Source organism: Mchenga conophoros, linkage group LG6 (assembly GCF_057382185.1).
Source record: "Mchenga conophoros isolate Kocher_MC1m ecotype Shallow Benthic linkage group LG6, M_conophoros_male_GT1.1, whole genome shotgun sequence".
NCBI classification, from domain to species: domain Eukaryota; kingdom Metazoa; phylum Chordata; class Actinopteri; order Cichliformes; family Cichlidae; genus Mchenga; species Mchenga conophoros.
Genome location: NC_140531.1, coordinates 12,246,145 through 12,266,042, shown reverse-complemented (window position 1 = coordinate 12,266,042; position 19,898 = coordinate 12,246,145). Strand labels below are relative to the sequence as shown.

The 19,898-nt window shown below is 41.4% G+C and overlaps 1 protein-coding gene across 3 annotated transcripts; it reads right to left on the bottom strand.

Annotated features, from left to right (window-relative positions):
* Nucleotides 1–774: 774 nt before the first annotated feature.
* On the bottom strand, nt 775–11,312 carry LOC146572213 (hemicentin-1-like). 3 transcript variants are annotated; one of them, XM_085276231.1, is made up of 8 exons: nt 11,244–11,312; nt 9,881–10,192; nt 6,394–6,508; nt 5,924–5,999; nt 3,158–3,296; nt 2,766–3,083; nt 1,701–1,928; nt 775–1,508 (listed from the first exon to the last, which is right to left on the bottom strand). In XM_085276231.1, exons 2-8 carry the CDS (start codon nt 9,933–9,935, stop codon nt 1,438–1,440), a joined length of 1,002 nt encoding a protein of 333 aa, XP_085132357.1. In that variant the 5' UTR covers nt 9,936–10,192; nt 11,244–11,312; the 3' UTR covers nt 775–1,437. The 3 variants fall into 3 exon arrangements, with proteins under 3 accessions (XP_085132357.1, XP_085132356.1, XP_085132358.1); XM_085276230.1 differs by having other exon boundaries at nt 6,394–6,558; nt 9,886–10,192; XM_085276232.1 differs by lacking the exons at nt 5,924–5,999; nt 6,394–6,508; nt 9,881–10,192; nt 11,244–11,312 and adding an exon at nt 5,245–5,584.
* Nucleotides 11,313–19,898: the final 8,586 nt, after the last annotated feature.

The window sequence follows — 19,898 nt, the reverse complement described above, 5'->3', positions numbered from 1 at the left end:
AATCCTGAAACCTGCATTCTGTCTTCTAAGAGTGAGAGGATTATCCAGGATGTGTGTTAGCTAATGGTTTCTAAACGACAATGGCAGCAAAAACTTCATTGTGGGACCAAACCAGTGTGTGACATCATGGTTTAGTAGTTTACGTTTTTATCAAACGCAACACATCAATTGCTACAAGATGCTTTATGTATTCCAATAAGTTTCAATGTCAAAATAAAAGCTTTATAATCAACATTTTGTCAAGTAGATAAAATGTTTTTCTTTTTAGATGGAGCAGAATCGTTGAAGATGAACTGGGCACATGAGGTTCTAATGGAGTAGTTCTTATACTAAAATCAACAAAGTTAATGTCTTAAACTACACACTTTCACTTAATACATAATAAAGAGAGCATGTCATAGCTGTTTATTTGGTGCTTTATTTTCTTAACATTTTGTACAGCAACTGAAGGTTTTAGTAATGATTCATGTTACCAACTTGACTGAGGCTAGTAACAAATGACTCAAAACAACAAAGTTCAACTGCCTAGTCAGCTTATTTAAGCTGAAATTTATTGTGCAATGAAAGTATTGCAAGGAGTAATGCAGGAGCTGTGAATAAGGATGTAAAAATAAAATGTCTCAACGAGCCTAAAGGACGATGAGGAAGTCTAAAGTTACCCAACTAAAGAGCAGGCTGTTAGCCTCTTGTACCATTTGGGTGCAGCTTTTGCTTTGACAGCTAACCCAGACAGTTTCCAAAAGGGGGTGGAGCAGGACATTTGGACAGTGGGTTGACACATACATTATGCCCAATGATTTATTTAAATTTTTTACCCTCACCCACATCAACACATTGATCCAGTTTTCCAAATCCAAAGAAAATCCTTCCAAAAACTCTTGGATTCTTTACATGGCAGGATGGGGGCGTAACTCAGCATTTCTTCAGATATCAAATAGTAATGAAACACCATTGTGATGTTCAAAAGAAAATAAGACAACCAGATATCTTTCTGGATGCCTTTGCTGGACTGTCTCGCCTTATTTCCAGTTTCAGCTCTTTAAAAGTAAATTGTTTTTAACTAAATCATACTGCTTTCACATACCCATGAACACTGAGTGATTAAGGACTAAAATGTGAATTTCTTTCTAGAGAAGCTTTCAGTCTGGAAGATGTGAACTTTGCCTTTTGGGCAGATAACAAAGGCAGCTTACGGTAGTTACATAAGAACATGTACCTGGACAGAAGTTCAGCAACAAAACGATTAAAAAGAACAACTAGAGAGCATAATCTGCTTTTAGTGAGACTCCACTGTCTTTGAAATGCACATAAAGACATTCAAATTCAAAGCTGAGCCTTAAGGACACAAGGAATGACACAGCAATGAACATTTCTCTGCATTTTCTACAGCAGGAGCACTTTTATCCAAGTAACGTGGAAAGAGGAACTTTTAAGGTTTTACACGTGAGTTATCATCTGGGTAAGAAGAACAAGCAGCAAGAAATGTCCACAACAGCTGTTTGCAGTTCCTGGAAAGCAGAAGAAACAGTTTTTAGCACAAGATTACTCCAAACCTTCAGTTTAGGATTCTTCTCATTTACATGATCATATATCAGAACAAAAGCTTTCTCAAACTCCAGGAAGGATGATTTGGAACAATGAAAGTAGAAATGTTAACAGGGAGCATTAATTGTGTTCAGTAGTAATGCAGACAACCCTACCTCTGGCAGGAAGGATTTTCACTTCCACTGTGAAGTTTTTTGAAAATAACCCTTTAGCTTGGATTGTGTAATTTCCAGCATCCTTTTTATTTAAATGAGAGGGTGGGGCAACTATCTGCCCATTTCTGAACCAGGTCACTGATGGCTGAGGGTTTCCTGTCACCTCACATGGGAATCTCTCGCCCTCTGTCACCTTAAGTTTTACAGGACAGCTAAGCTGTGGTGCAACTGAAACAAGGAAAAACAATCAGTGGAAGAAAAGACACCTAATACATTTTATCTAACGAAAGAAGCTCTGTTTGTTCACTTTTCTAGTAAGAAGAAAAATATGGTTTAAGCAGTTCTATGTAACACTTTACAGCTGACGGTATATGACTGGAGAACAAAGAGTGCAGTTTCATTTGAAGTAGTTTATATATGTGATTCTTGAAATTGCAGGAGGAAACATTACACAACAGCTTTATATTGCCTCATTAAAATGCTTCTTGAGTGATAAACTGGTTTGTAGAGCAGAAACTCTTCAGTCATATGTTATTAACAGTGCATATATTGTGACTATGGCAGAAGCTCTGGTGGGCATTTTCCACAGTCAATAAGTAAATAAATATTAGGATTATCCACACCTGAACTGTGTTGATATGTTCTTTGCTGTGTTTTCTGCACGGTTGTCACTCCCATGTAAAAAAGCAATTTTGGAAATGCTGTTGTGGCTTTACCATAATATTGCATCCTGCGCACTGAGCAGATCAGGTTATACTTACAGAGCTGTTATGCTGTTTTAAGCTTTGATAACCATATGCACATTAAATGTAGCCTGGGTAAGTAGTTGTTCAGTGATGCTGGGAAAGCTCCAGGTGGCAGAACTGGAGCTCAAAATGTACGTGTTTTAAATGGATGCTGCAGTGTTTGAAGCAAATAGCTTGCATCTACCCTTTTGGCCTTACAGAAAAAGCAAAGAGGGATCCTAAAGATGTGGAGAGGGGAAAAAGAACTAAAGGGGAAATTAAAAAACAGAATCCACATAAATTCCAAAAATTTGTAGCGCAGATCACTGGTTTCACTTACAGAGTCTTTGTGACGCCATCACTGGAAGGTGCTGTGGTCCTTCAGGTCCCAGCTCAAGTTTGGCTTCACACCAGTACTGAGCTTCAGTGTCTTCTTTACTGGATACGATGTTCAGAGTGAAGCTCTGAGTCACTGGTTTCTTCTCACTGGATGTATTCGAGTGCATCTGAGCCAGCATTTTCTCCCCACTGTAGAAGGTCACGAGGACATTTTCAGCAGGCGCAACCTCTGTAACGTGGCACTGTAGAGTATACTGATCACCCTCAAACGGTGACTCACTGTGATTTAGAAATGTGATGGATACTCTGTCTGGAGGCTCTGTGGAGAGAGGTTGGCATATCAGCCATGTAAAGTGCTTCATGCATGTCAGAAGGATAATGCTGTTGACTTACTGTAGACTATTAGGGTGAGTTTACTGTAACACTGTCCTCCCTGTTCAGATAGGGCAAAACACACAGGCTTGATGGTCCAGTCAGTCATCTTCTCAACACTCCAGATCAGAAAACCTTGTGATGTAAAGTTAGGACGGTTCTGGAGTGGCAAAGGGTAACAAATCGCAAAGCTATTCAGATTTTTTTCTTTTTTCCTCAAGTGAAGGCAATGAACAATAAACACAATTTTTGTGTGTGTGTGTGTGTGTGTGTGTGTGTGTGTGTTCATCACACTCAAGTGTCAGCCCATTAAACTAATTTTAATATTAACAAGTAAACAAAATGCTGTTTCTAAATGGTGTTTATTATTAAGGGGAAATTAACTGTGGTGTATCACGTCTTTGAAAAGCGGAGTTCAACGTCTGTAGCCATACACAGGTCTGATTACTGCCACACCTGTGCTCGATCAAATCTCTTAAATAGGACCTGCCTGACAAAGTAGAGTAGACCAAAAAGTCCTCCAAAACTAGAAATCATGCTGCGATCGAAGGAAATTCGGGTACAAGTGAGAAACGATGTAACTCAGATCTCAGTCTGGATAAGGTTATAAAGCCATTTCTAAAGCTATGGGACTCCAGCGAGCCACAGTGAAAGACATTATCCACAAATGGCGAAAACATGGAACAGTGGTGAACTTTCACTGGCTGAACAAAGTTACCCCAGGACCTCAGCAACGACTCATCCACCCCGGAACAAAGAACGGTAGGCCTCTCTTGCTTCAGTTCAGTGTTCATGACATCACCATAAGGTAGAGACTGGGCAAAAATGTCCCCAAATGGTTCCAAGATGAAAACCACTGCTGAGCAAAAGGAACATAAAGGCGTAGTTCAGTTTTCCAGAAAACATCGTGATGATCTCCAAGCCTTGAAAAATGGTCAGACTGGGTGTGTCCCATTACTTGTGGCATAAAAGTAACTCAGCATTTCAGAAAAGGAACGACATACCAACAGTAAAACGTTGTGGCAGTAATGTGATGGTCCAGTGCTGCTTTGTTGCCTAGGGATCTGGGAGACTTGATCTGGTAAATGGAACCATGGATCTACCAAAACATCTTGAAGGAGAATATCCAGCCATCTGTTTGTGTCCTCAAGCTGAAGAGCACTTGGTTTTTGCAGAAAGACAGTGATCCAAAACACTCCAGCAAGTCCACCTCTAACTTAAGAAAAAGAGCAGGACTGCTTTGGAGTCCTGACCTGAATCAGATTAAGATGCTGTGGCATGACCTTAAAAAGGTAATTCATGCTTGAAAACCCTTGATTTTGGCTGAATTACAACAATTCTGCAAAGACAAGTGGTCCAAAATTCCTCCAAAGTGCTGTAAAAGACTCATTGCCAGTGATCACAAATGTTTGATTGCAGTTGTTGCTGCTTAGGGTTGCCCAACCAGTTATTAGGTTTAGGGGGCAATCACTTTTTTACAAAGAACAATGTAGGTGGACCTCCAAAACTAGTTCATGCATTTATTACATCTAGGCTCGATGACGGTAATTCATTATTATAAGGATGCCTTAAAAACTCCCTGAAATGCCTTTACTTGAGGTGAAATGCTGCAGCAAGAATACTGACATAGACTAGTAAGAGAGTACATATTTCTTCTATATTGTCTTCTCTTCATTGGCTCCCTGTTAAATCCAGAATCAGATTCAAAATCATCATTCCAAAATACGTCTTTTAAGAATTTTTAGTACTGTATCACCCCATCAGATCACTTCACAGTCAGACTGAGTTCACATGTGGTTCCTAGAGTATTAAAAAGTAGAATGGGAGACAGTCTCCAGCTTTCGGGCTCCTCTTTGGTGGAACCAGTTCCTAGTTTGAATTTAGGAGACAGATTCCTTCTTTACTTTTAAGTTTACTCTTAAGACTTTCCTTATTGACAATTATGCTGAAATTATGCTCTCTTCCACAGTGTCTTTTTTTTCCTGTGTCCTTCTCTTCACCCCCAACCAATCTCAACAATTGCCTGCCCCTCCCTGGGCATGGTTCTTCCATGGGTTTCTTCTCGTTAAAAAGTTTTTCCTATATAAATAATATTGAATTGAATTTACCTTCACCACTTCTGCTGCTTCCATGGTAACCTTTTCATCTGTCTTCCTCTGATTTACACATCTATCCTGTTTTGGTTGTACTTTCATTCCTCTTCTCCTCTGAGCATACCTCCACGTCTCCAGGTTCTTTTCCACCTACTCCATACTCTCACTACTGATCACAATTTCATTAGTGAGCATCATAGTCCATGCAGACTCCAGCCTCGCCTCATCTGTCAGACTATCAATCACTACTGTCAACAAGAAGTGGCTCACAGCCGATCCCTGATGTACTCACACCTCACCAATGTCTCGCTGTCCTCAGACATGTCTGGCACCATCCTTGCATCTTCTGCCATTCCTGACTTCTTCAGGCAGTACCCCAGTTCCTATCTTGGCACCCTATCATGTCCTTTAGATCCACAAACACAGTGCAACTCTCAATACTTCTCAGTCAACGCCCTCAAAGCAAATACTGCATCTGCAGTGCTCTTTCTTTATTTCCCAATACACTTCACACTTATCATAACTCTCTTTGCATTGGATATGAAGTTGTGAAGACTGTGTGATGAAAATATACAGCTCTCTTATATAAAACTACAAAGTGAGGATATAAGCCTTATATTTAGTTTAGTTAGTGGGTGTTGTTTGGTTCTCAACATATAAAACACTGTGTATAATCAAACACTGATTAACCTACCAGTGGGACTTCCCAACCAATGCCAAAATACCCCATTCTTTGTATGGAGCAGTTAGCTTTGACTGGATCTCCAAACCTGTAAAAGGAGATACACAATTAATTCCCTCAGACACACAGATGATTCTGTTAATTTGGTGACATTTTCTTGACGTTGCCTCTTACATTTCAATACAAGTCATGACAGCAACTGAAATATTTAATAGTTGGAAATTGATCCAAGATAAAAATCAGAGTGCTGATCTTTGCACCATAGATTTCAGAAGCTCAACACAAGGTCAAAATCTCGTGAACCTTTCTGAACAATGAAATACCACAAGGTCACCATGTCTGAGTGACACCAAGCTATCATTTTACTGTCCAAAAAGGCTTTAAACTGCACAGATGAGTGAACAGCAAGTTAGTGCACACAGACTCTTATCACTGACCACCTACGTCAGCCTGAAATAATCACTCACTCTTTTTTGCCATACCTGACCACCACAGTGGAGGGTGATATCTTTAGAGGGCAGAGGACACTTTGTGTTGATTCTCCAGGTGTGATGGGAGAAGCGACAAGGCTGACATTTGGAAAGGGAAGTGCGAATTCTGGTGGAAGAGATGGTGTGCTAGTGAAAACAGGGTATGAAGTACCTGAGGTTAAGGGAGTGGGAGAAAGAGCAAGATATAATAAGTCATGAAAGTAAACACTGTGTACTGTATCTTTAAGGTCTGTGCAAAATCATTTTGCACTTTTATTTTTATCAGAAATCCACACAACATGTTTTAACTAAGAAATAAAAAAGATCTAATTTTCCTTGCTTTACTATAATAATCCAAGTCTTTAGTTGCTAAAGCTTTCCTTACGAATGTCAGCTTATGCAACTTTAGACTGCATGTTGTACCTTTCTGTCTAAGTTCAATCTGTGGGGCAGCAATACTGTAAAACCTTGTGTTACGTGTACTTTTTTTTTAATAAACTGGAAGAAAACCTCAAAATACTATAAAATATTTCATGCAGGCTCAATCATCCAGGTAAGGAAATCCCAAAATGTTGATTCTGTTCATCTGGATGTAGAGTTTTCAGTGGGAGAAACTCTAGCAACTTCTTCAGTTGAGACTGAATGAGGAACAAACGTTTCTCCCACTGAAAACGCTACATCCAGATGAACAGAATCAACTTTTTGGGGTTTATCCATTGTGCTTGTTAAAAAAAAAAAAAAAAAAACTGTTAAAAATTCATTGTGAGCTTTCTGAAAATGAAAGTAGCTACAAAAACACTGCAGACAGTGACTTTTTAAATGTACTTTTTTTTAAAAATGTTTATTTATTTATATTATTTATTATTTTGCCTCTGTACACCACCACAATGGATTTTTAAATGTATTTAAATAAAGTGTTCTTAATACTTGGAGGAAAATCCTTTAATCACTCCCTGGATTTTCGAACCCATGGACAATTACTGTGTTCCCTCCCTTGAGATGCTTTGCCAGGCCGTTTCTGCAACCACTCGCACCCCATTTGTGCGTCTCTCTGCATTCAGTTTTATCTTCAGTCACTGAAAAGCTGCTCTGCTGGGAGTTGCGGTATGCTTTGAGTCAAAATCTATTTACGCTGTGAAGCACTGTCTTATAAAATTTGGCTGAACTTGGGCAGAGAGCCCTTTACGCTTCAGGATTCATCCTGCTGCTTTTATCAGCAGTCAGTTAGCGGTATGGATCCTGATGTCACACAGTGGAAATTTGTATTTATCTTGTATATTGTTTTTATTCTGATTTTTAGTGTTTATTTATGAGTGTTGTTTTGTTTGCATGGTTTTATTCTGTTTCTATTGCATGGTTTTTAGTGTTTTATGTGACATGGTTTTTATCCACTGTGGACTGGCTGCACATGGGACAAATTAGCTGATAGGGACCACCTGCTGAGGCAGGGGTGTGTCCAGAGGTGGCCTATCAGCTGTGTAAAGACCTTTTAAATACAGGCTAGCTGAGCACTGAAGGAGAGAGGCTGGAAGGTTAATGCGAGATGGCCAGTGTGATGCGGCGACCAAGTCCTGACCTCATGGAACGGCAACAGTAAGAGACAACGCGTGTGATTGGCAGCAGGGCAGAGGTTTACCTCTGCCTGCATTTGTGAGTAGGGTCTCTACTGTTGTTTACTGGGTGCAGCTGGATTGGGAGAGGGTCACCATGGCCATGAGCCAGGGCCGCTTCTGGGACCATTGTTCTGGCCCCTATTTGTTATGTTGCAGGACACCGACGCAAGGGGAGCTGTGGCGGTGGTCACATTATGGATTCGGGTGCAGAACGCAAGCCGGGCTGGGAAGTGATGGGCCAGCGGAAGGACAAGAAGATGGGTGGCTCTTTCTTGTCTGCTGAAGACGGGGCTGGCGTGGACTCTGCTCTAAAGGAGGAATTCCTGGCCTGCTGATGGACCCATAATGAACATGTGGCCTAATTATAGCAGGGGGGTTTTAGTGAATGTAGAAAATGGTAGTTTTACGGGTTTTAGAATTGTTTTTAGTAGAGAGCAAACATTTTATTACATACATTTTAAGGGTGTTTTTATTTGTGCTCCCTGGCCTAGTAATAAACTGTTTCTGATCAGACCTGCTTCCTCTCTGTGCCCGTGGTATCTGACTCGCTTGCTCCCCCTTGTATTTTAAAGAATCTTTCTTTTTAGCGTGACATTCTGGCGCGACCGCTTTAGTGTTCGCCACGCGCTACACTTACACTGGATCCATACCGTGCCATAACAGTAAACGGCTTATGAAATGAAACGCATTACATCATCTGTAAAACATGGTGGAGAGAATGCCATAAGATGGAAAAACAGAACATTATGGAGGATACTGTACATGTAGACCTAACACACTGAATACCTGTGATGTTAAACCCAATACTATAAATAAAAACATGAATAAAAGGATGGGTCTCCTCCTATGTTTGTCCTGGCACTGTAACTCACATGATCTCATGAGTATTTTTTTTTCTCTGTCTTAACACAATACATGCAAGGGTCAATTAAATTTTGCCATCTCATGAAATAATACTCATTTTAGCTGATCTATTGTGAACTATTGTTTCATAGCATGCCGAATACACCCAGTGTGTTCCTCTGAGGAAGGAAGGACACCCTGCCCAAATCGTAAGAACTCGCTCCTCTTTTCAATTGACCATTGTTCCATCGAGTCCTGGGGTTGTTCTCCTGCCTATCAGATGATCTCACTGGCAGTAGGCGTGCCGGCTGTCAAAATTTATAGTTGTGTTTCCCATGTGCCACTCTGCAACGTGAACAATGCAGTACAACTGCCAGCTGGGTCAGCTTACAGAGAGCGTAGTCTCCGGACCAAACCAGGATCACAAGTCTCAAAACCTGAAGGATCAATGACGTCTTTTTTTTCCTGATTTGCAGATCTTTGGGGATGCTTCCATCCCCAAAGATGGGATGGAAATCTTTAAGGAAAAGCCTGCGTTCAAAATGTGAATGGGAAGTACTGTCAGCTAAGTCTGTCTAAGAATCACAAATTCAAATTTCTTCAGATGCAGAATGGAGCTTTACATGTGTAGATAATGTTTTGTGTTATGTTTTCAAATGTCTCACGTTTGATATGATCATGTGTAACCGCTTTGAATCCTCTCTAACAACATATTACGTTTTTTTAAAGTTAAATAGTTTCCTACAATTTTGGAAAAACCTGAGCTGAAATGCTTGGATTGGGTTAGTAAAAAAAGTAACTTTACCCTCAGAAAAGTGATCACATGTCATTTTTAACTACAAATCAATTTGCCTCAGGGGTTCTTACAAGCGCAGCCACCACACTCTGCCCAGTCATCTTCAGTCCCAGTTATCTCTCTTGTCACACTCTTTAATCTTACTTTTTAACCTTATCTGCTTCTATCGCCCAATTGGCTTCTACACTGAACAGGTTCTTCTCATCAGAGCTGCCCACTGCACCCACTCAGCCATCAGTTCACTCACCTGAGTGGAAGAGCTGAAACAGCATGAGCGTAACGGCCCATCCAGGAGAAGCCATCCTTCTTCTATGTCACGTTAACAGCTGATCGATGCTGACGGTGCCACAGCCTGAGACTTATGAGGTAGCAGTGGGTTCTTTTAGTTTATGTGGAACTGTGGGGTGTGTGAGTGTGTGTGTATGTGTGTGTGAGTGAGTGAGTGAGTGAGTGCACATGTGGGTGTGGGGTGTGTGTATTTGCTTTGCTTCTGTGTGTCTGAAGTTGATGACGAGGGAGTTCCTTTGCTCTGGCCTCTGAAACCCACCATGGGCGTTCTCTGTTGGTATATGAAGAGAGGAAGGAAGGGAGGGTCAAGAAAAATGAAGTGTAGTGTTGCAACGTGGAGGGCAAGAATGTGTGTGTGTGTGTCTGTGTGTGTGTGTGCGCGTGTGTGTCTCTATGAGAGAGAAAGAGAGAGTAGTTACATAGCAATACACTGATACAGAGCTTTTGAGAATAAAAATAATCATCCCATTGATGTGTTATACTGGGGGAAAAAAGCACTAAAAAATCAGCTTCAATCAGCTAACAACATCTGATTGGTTTTTTCCCTTTTTTTTCTTCCACCATATAATCTATATATGACTCCTATTTATGTCTTAATGTCAATAATAGCGCCTCTCTTTCACTCATAAGCACAGCTTTTATGCTGAAGCATATCGTTAGTATAGGAAATTCCACAAAACTTGTCACTGACTCAACAGTTTTTTGTTTTGGGGTCTATGAGCTCGTTGTTTTTGTTTTTATAGTCTGCATTACAGGCTTCATTGTCTCGGTTCCACTGATTCATACACTGACCAGAATTACGCACGGCTCTAAACATGCAGGGTGAAACCGGGGCAGAGCCAATTATGCACTCCTTCTGATAACATTTCCCCCACTGATTGCAGCTAAACCAACGCAAGATTATCAAAACCGCATCAGTTACAAAACAAAGAATTCTTTCACAGCGTTAAATTTAGTATAATTTGCAGGAAATTGCATGCCGGTAAATCAAGTTTGTGTGGTTCATTTAAATATGTGTTTGAGAGAGAAACCGTGGGGTAGACTGGGGTTGGGTATCACACTTTTTACTCTTTGATGAACTGCTGTTCATTCATTCATCTATGACACTCTGAAATTTTGACCCCATAGCTGGGTTAGCTGTCAGAAGGAATGGGGTTGATTGTCCCTATAGCTAACAATGGAGTTTTAGTAGAAAACAGTGATTTTAAAGTGGGGGACAGGTTAACTGGAAACACTAAATTGCCCATAGGTGTGAATGTGGGAGTGAATGTGATTGTGATTGGATGTCTCTGTCTGTGTTAGCCCTGTGACAGACTGGCGACCTGTCCAGGGTGTACTCTGCCTCTCGCCCTAAGACAGCTGGGATAGGCTCCATCAACCCCTGCAACCCTGAAAAGGAGAAGAGGAAGTGGATGGATGGATGGATGGACAGTGATTTTAAAAAGTATAACATTTAATTTTTTTCAAGATACAAAACACAAACACAGATATGACACAAACATACAACATACAACACAAACTACTGAGAACATTTCCACGTTGCAATAGTAGGCAAGTCAGTGTAAACATGTGATAACAGAAACGAACTCCATTAATATTGAACTGACTCTGAACTGCTCTCCATTTTAAGTCTTATTGCATTCTGGATCATCTGGGTTCAGGGCTGGACTGACACTGGCATATTTTGGTAATGGTGGCCCACTGTGTTTATTAATATGATATGTGAAAGTGCATAACATACTAGAGGATATATGTTCATGTGGTGTGATTTCAAAAATTAAAATAAAACACAGCAGCCTACAAGGAAGAGAGTAACATGTTAAACAACTGATATGCTCTTTCACTGCTCAGGGATTCATCCTGGGAGAGATGGCAACAGTATCACAAAAAGAGCTCCTCATCAAAGTGGCACAGTTTTATTTTTATTCTATTTTTTTGCTACTTTGGGGGAAAATTTTAGACATTACTTATACATTTTCATAAGTTCTGTTAAAACCTGTTGTAATCTTGTGTTGATTTCTTTTAAAAGGCTTAACATCACTAAAGTACTTTTAAGCCACACAACTGTGTTTGTCTGGTTTCTTTGCCATTCATGTACCAGAGCTCTAAGAGTCGTTCTTAATCTTCTGATACTAGCCCAAATTACTCATTACCTTGGTAATTATCCATCGGCACTGTGTATATATACCTCCACGTAAGTGCTACAAGAGGTAGTAGTAAGCTTTATGATCATCCAGGTGGATGTCAGCAACAACACAAAATAACAGTAAACACAAATCACAAATGTGAAGAATGCCTGTTAAATCCACACCAATGAAAGGTACATCCCTGGAACATCAATGGGGGGAAAGGTACCTTAAGGAGAGAGAGTCTGGCAGACACAACACTTGTATTATAACAGACAATGTACTAGTGATGGGATTTCCGGCTCTTTTTAGAGAACCGGCTCTTTCGGCTCTGCTCACTAAAAAGAGCCGGCTCTTTCGGCTCTGAACCGGCTCTTCAGGTTGTTTTGTTGCTTTAATTAATTTATTATTAACAATAATATAAAATTATGCACAAAAGGAATTACTAATGTAAGTAGTGGTTTTATTTATATATGTTTATATATAAATATATGCGGTGGCCCCTAGAGACAAAGCATGTACAAACCCCAAAACAGATTTCTAGCGTTAACTGAACTTCCAAAACAGAGCTACCTACAGTAGCGGTTTTTGATACGGGCGACACGGGCGGTTGCCCAGGGCGGCATCGTGGTGGGGGGCGGCATCACAGGCATCGGCAAAAAAAAAATAAAAGATAAAAAATTGCTCGTACTCATGCTGCCCCGACATCAGCCAGCGCATATTGGGAATGGCATAAGCACCGATCGGTTTTCTATCGCCCATTTGCTGGGAGTGAGAGCGCCCTCCGTTTGCGAGGTGCGCCTGCTGCTTGCGGCACAGGGAGGAGAGGGCGGGGCGGCGGGGGATTCTCTGACCGGCTGGAGCAGTATCTAATAACCAACTCGCAAAATAAAACAAAATAAAAACAAAACAACAAACACGAAAACACCAGACATCATGATACAGACTTATAATTTGCACCGATGTTTTTTCGAAATTCTATACGCGAAAAGTAAACGCAAGAGCCCTCGGTGCGCCTGCTCGCTGCTGAAGTCAAAGTAAACTTTATTGTCATCTCCGCTACAGTCCAGTAAATAGAGAGACGAGACGATGAGGCTCCAGTTACAGCAGTGCAAGTAAACAAACAATAAATATAAGAAGAGTAAGAAAATAAATATACACTTTAGGACTCGGGGTAAAGGGATCAATAACAATTTACAATTTATAATTTACAGTTTGATGATTTAAAGTCTCACACACAACCCGTCGAAAGGGGGGGGGGGGGCGGCTGCTTCCAAATAGAGCACATTTCATTCATAATGATGGAAATCCAAGCCCTTTATGTATTCATGACTTGAATCCTGGGTTGTGTGAAATCCCAGAAATACACCCTAGACAAAGTGAATCTGTGAACGAAGGTGTAGGTCTATTAGGTTATGTTGTGGTGATCCTCGGGTTGGGGGATTTGTGTTCATACTGGAGTCCAAAATTAAAACCAATGGAAGATGGACAAGAAAAGTTCAAAGCCATCAGGTCCTCAGTTTAGAAAAAAGAGAAAAGAAGAGGAGGAGAAACGAGCAAAAGATACAGGTAAGCAGATGTGTCATTGGATAATGGCAGGTCATCCTGAAACAATCAGAATCAGGATCAGAATACTTTATTAATCCCTAAGGAAATAATGTGGATTACAGTTGCTCCAAAAAGAAATGGTAAAAATAGTAACAGTAACAGACTAAACTCCAAACAATACATTATGTTACAGATTTTAATATTAATTAGTCATTGTCAATTGTTGATTTGTCCTGTTCTCATTGTATGACGAATTATGATGGCTGTTTGGTAGCCGTTTGCATACAATGCATACTCTCTCTCTCTTTATATGTGTGTGTGTGTGTGTGTGTGTGTGTGTGTGTGTGTGTGTGTGTGTGTGTGTGTGTGTGTGTGTGTTTCTATGGCGAAATTCAGTATGGTTCCGACAACAGTTTTATGTTAATGTATAATCCTTAATATGTTTTATGTTTTATATGTGTGTGTGTGTGTGTGTGTGTGGGGGGGGGGGGGGGGGGGGGCAGAGGGAGTGTTCGCCCGGGGCGCCAAACAGGCTAGGACCGCCACTGGTTACCTAGATCACTTAAATTACACAGTTGAAAGCATATGTGTATTGTTTGTGCACTCACATATATATATTCAAATAATTTAAAAACAATGTTCATTTACCTGTTATTACCACACACCAAATCCGGTCATTGGTACTTGCTGGCTTGTGTAGCCACTAGGTAACAAAAGCTCAACACTGCGCCCTAGCATCCTGGAGCACTTCTGTTGTGTTTTGTACGTGCTTTGAGTTTTTTTACGTGTTTTGGAGTTTTTACGTGTTTTGGAGTTTTTACATGCTTTGTCTGTAGGGGCCACCGTAAATATACTTTTATTTATTCACGCCACATAAAATATAATAAATAAATCATATAATACAAAAATCAAATATTCACATTTCAACTTTTAACTATTTAAATTTTCAGCTTTTTCCTTTTACAAATTTAAAGTGAAACAACACAAAACACTGCAAACCACAACACAATTAAATATAAACTAAAATATGAAAACAAAAAGAAGATGCATATTCTCTGTCATATGGGCCTGCATGAATAAACTTTCTGAATCCTTTATCATCTGCAACCGAAAATAGTTGTGGATGATTACTATACCTTTCTAATGTGACCTTGTTGTCCCTGGCTGTCTTTCTCTGTCTCTCCCTCCTCTGTTCCTGTGCTACTGAGTGTGTAACTACCTGTTGTGTTCTGTAATGTTTATATCATATTGCACCACTAGAGGGTGGTGTCGCAAAATAAGAGTAAAGCGGAGTCGGTAAAGGTTTAGAGATAGAATACAGTTAGATGGCTAGCTGATAACTGATGTGTGTCACTGCTACCTCTTCGATGTTAGTCTGTGCTGAATTCATTAAAGAGCACTGTTCTTCATGAGGATTGGTTTATTACCGGCCGCTACTACATTTTGGCGACGAGTAACCCCTGCGTGTTTTTTTTTTTCTGCTTTGAGTTTTTTTGCTGAGTCATCATGGCTGCAAACGTCCATCCGCCGCCGATGTTTTTGCCTTGCCCTGGAGTTCCTGCTTTGCCATTCAACATGTGGATGCGTATGTTCAACAATTATTTGCTTGTGATCAATGCAACAGGGAATGCTTGGCCTGAAGCACGAAGAAGAGCTACTTTACTTCACTGCTTAGGAACTGAGGGACAAAGGATTTTCTACTCACTGCCAAACACAGGTGACACTTTCGCCTCTGCTGTTACTGCCCTAGAACAATACTTTTCACCAATGGTAAATGTTGTTGTGGAAAGACATGCTTTCAGACAGCAAACACAAGCTTCACATGAGACTGTTATCCAGTATGTGGCGAGCTTGCGTGACCTTGCTTCTAAATGTGAGTTTGATGACAGGACAGAAGAAATGATCCGTGATCAGCTAGTTGAACATGTGTCTAGCCCCAGCATAAGAGAAAGACTCTTGCTGGAACCTGATTTGACACTAGATAAAGCTGTTACACTGGCAACACAAATGGAATCTGCAGTTCAACAAGCTAAATCCATAGCTGCAGACAGTAGTACTCCAGTCCAAGCTGTGCAGTCTCACTCGCACTCCATGCAGAGGAAACATAAGTACAATGCTCACCCTGCAAAGCCATCTCATGCAACAAAAACATCTAAGAACTGTTTTAGATGTGGTTCAAACAGTCATTTAGCCAACTTTCGTCAGTGTCCTGCTGCCAAAGCTACTTGTAAACTGTGTCATAAAATTTGACATTTTGCTCGTGTCTGCTGCTCATCCAAGACAAGAGATGTACGGGAAGTCCATTTGCCAAAACTCACAGTCCTTTACTTAACAGATCCTTCTCATGCATCAAAAGGATTGCAATGCAGCATAAATGTGAGAACACCTACCTCATCAGCTAAGGACATTGAACTGATTGTGTACACAGGTTCTGCAGTTTCTATCCTGCCTAACCACATCTACGAAGAGCACTTCAGTGGTACGCCACTAAAACCACCTGACCTTCAACTAGTTACATACACGAAGGCAATACTGTTCTACCTCCATGTACTGATCCTACTGCTTCTGTGATGTCTACAAATCCATCACCTGCTTCTTGCATCCCTGCTGCCCCAGATATTGGCTGCGTGCGTGCCTTTGTGCATAAAGTGAAAGTTGACCCAACAGTCAAACCTGCGCGTCAGAAGCTGCGACGTCTCCCATTTGCTGTGAGGGCTTCAGTTTCAGCAGAACTGGATCGTTTACTCAAAGCTGGTGTCATTGAACGGATTGATGCATCACCATGGGTATCCCCAATTGTTGTGACAGGACGGAAAACTGGTGGAATAAGGCTGTGTGCAGACCTCCGTGAACCAAACAAAGCTGTGATCACTGATTGCTTCCCCTTACCACATGTGGATGAATTGTTTGCCAGCTTACAGGGTGCAAAAGTGTTTTCTACAATTGATCTTGCAAATGCATACTACCAGCTGCCCCTGCATGAAGATAGCAGAGATTTGACAGCATTCATTACACATGATGGACTCTTCAGATTCTGCAGAGTACCTTATGGACTGGCCTCTGCCCCCTCAGCTTTTCAGAAAATGATGGCTGAAATCCTTAAAGACCTCCCAGGTGTCCAAAACTACCTGGATGACCTTACTGTCTACAGTAAAAGTGCAGCTGAGCATGACCAAAACCTTAGCACTGTCCTGCAGAAGCTCAAAGATGCTGGACTTGTGCTTAACGAAAACAAATGCCATTTTAGGAAGACATCGCTACGCTTCCTAGGTCATGTTGTCACTGCTGATGGCATTCTTCCTGATGAGGAGCATATTGATGCTGTTTTGAGAGCCCCTCCCCCATCTGATGCTGTTGCTCTGAGATCCTTCCTGGGCTTGGTGTCATGGTACTCCAAGTTCTTGCCAAACTTTGCAACTGTTGTAGCCCCTATGCATGCCTGTGCTAACGACAAGAACACCTTCACATGGACTTTAGATGCACAAGCGAGCTTTGAAGAAGTAAAAAAACTCCTGGTGAATAGTCCTGCACTGCTACTGTTTGACCCTGCCTTGTGTGTCGTGATCTCTACTGATGCAAGTGACTATGGGCTTGGTGCTGTATTTGCTCAAGTGCAATCTGATGGCACAGAAAAACCTGTGGCGTTTACTTCCCGCACAATGTCTGCAACAGAACAAAAGTACTCAACTGTTGAAAAAGAAGCTTATGCTTGTGTGTGGGCTGCAGAGACTATGATGTTATTTACCGCCCAGGTTCTCAGAACTATACAGCTGACTATCTCTCTCGCCTGCCCCTGCCTGTTTCTTCCCATCCTACATCGGATGCAGATCATGAAATGGTAGCCCAAGTTTCTGCTGCCATGTCCTCTCTTCCAGTTGCGGACTTTGACTCTGCCTGTTCAACTTGCCCTGAACTGGTTGCTTTGCGTTCACAAATACAAAGCGGCTGGCCTGCCTCAATCAAAGCACTTGATGTCACGCTTGCACCTTACTACAAAATCCGTAATGAACTCTCAACCCTAAGTGATTATGTTCTCAGAGGCTCAAGGCTCATTGCACCACTTTCAGTGAGACCTAAACTGATTGCACTGGCACATGAAAGTCACCAAGGGATTGTGCGCACAAAACAAAGACTACGAGATCTCTACTGGTGGCCAAAAATGGACTCACAAGTCCAGTCTGCCATAACCTCATGCCTCCTTTGCCAGTCCAATGACAAAACTGCACATACTAATCCTGCTCCTCTCCAACCCGTCCCACTGCCTGACCGTGGAAAAAACTTGGTCTTGACATTGTTGGGCCTTTTGATACTGCAATACCTGCTTGTAGATACGTCATAACATTGACTGACTACTACTCCAAATGGCCTGAGCTTGCCTTTTCACCTTCTGCTACTACTGATGATGTCATTCAGTTCCTCTCATCTGTCTTTAGTCGTCATGGCAACCCAGAGAACATCGTAACTGACAATGGTACACAGTTCACCTCTGCAATGTTCACCTCATTCCTTCAGAATAGAGGCATCTCCCACAGCAGAACATCTGTCTACTACCCAGGTGCAAACGGAGCAATCGAACGGTTTCATCGTGCCCTCCGCACCTGTATCCAGACAGCAATCCAGCAGTCGAAACCATGGAAGGCGACTGTGCTGGATTGGCTTCAAGTTTACCGTGCAACGCAGCATGCAACTACTTCCCTCTCTCCCTATGAACTCCTGTATGGCAGGAAGATGCGTACTAAACTGGATGTACTCCCTTTGCCTCCTGCTGTGTCTCCACTGGATGACGTTGCACGTCACTCAGTTCAGAAATATCAGTTGAAAATGCAACGTTACACTGATGGTAGGCGTCACGCACGGAAACCTTCTTTTCTACCAGGAGAGAGTGTGAGGATAAGGAAACCCCACCATGTCCCTAAAGGACATCCCAGATTTACCCCTCCTGTAACAGTAACAAAAGCCAAAGGCTTGAATGCCTTCTTGCTGAGTAATAGAAAGATTTGGAATGCCACTCATCTAGCACGCTGTCGCCCAGTGACTGAAAAGAACGCTGACACTGCTAGGTTGCACCACACCCAGACTGGCTCACCTACTGCCAGAAGACTGCCCCGCGTCAAGTATAAGCCTCGTTGGCACAAAGACTATATTGTACCATAATAGGTTGCTTGAAAAAGGACATTAGAGAAATGTCATTACTTGTTCTATTTTGGGTTTAAGAAGAACTGATTTCCTGCCACCAATGCACTAAGAAAAAATTGTAATGGAAAAACTGGAATAATTTCTTTTTATTTTACAATTTCAGGCTTATTTAGCTTTTCTAGTTGTAGTATTCTGATGTTATAACTATTGCAACATTTAAGTTCACCAGTGTATGTTTGGTTTGCTAAACAGTGAATTACTTTATTTCTGTACTACGTTATTTGGTGAACTCTTTTTATAAAGAGAGAGGAGATGTTGTGTTCTGTAATGTTTATATCATATTGCACCACTAGAGGGTGGTGTTGCAAAATAAGAGTAAAGCGGAGTCGGTAAAGGTTTAGAGATAGAATACAGTTAGATGGCTAGCTGATAACTGATGTGTGTCACTGCTACCTCTTCGATGTTAGTCTGTGCTGAATTCATTAAAGAGCACTGTTCTTCATGAGGATTGAAGGAGACTGAAAAGATTCGGCATGAGCCCCCGCATCCTCAGGACCTTCTATCACTGTGCCATTGAGAGCATCCTCACTGGATGCATCACCACCTGGTATGGCAACAGCACCGCCTACAACTGCAAAGCTCTCCAGCGAGTAGTGCGGTGCTCTGAACGGATAATTGGAGGTGAGCTTCCCTCCCTCCAAGACATCTACAGGAAGCGGTGCCTGAGGAAAGCGGGGAGGATCATCAAGGACTCCAGTCACCCCAGCCATAAACTGTTCAGACTGCTTCCATCAGGAAGGAGGTTCTGCAGCATCCGGTCCCGTACCAGCAGACTGAGAGACAGCTTTTTCCATCAGGCCATCAGACTGCTGAACACGTCATAGACACCTCAGCTTCACTACTGGAACTTCAACATTATGCACTCCACACTGTATATAAATGCCACTTGTTTTGCACATATTCAACTCTGTATATTTTATATATTTTATTATTATTATTATTATTTTATTTTATTTTTTTTACTATTTAATTTGTAAAAATGTGTATACACACACACACACACACACACACGTAGGAAAATATTTAGTATACACATCCAGAAATGCATACACTATTATATATTGTACATATATTTATTAGTTTCAGGTTGGCCATTCTTGTATTTTG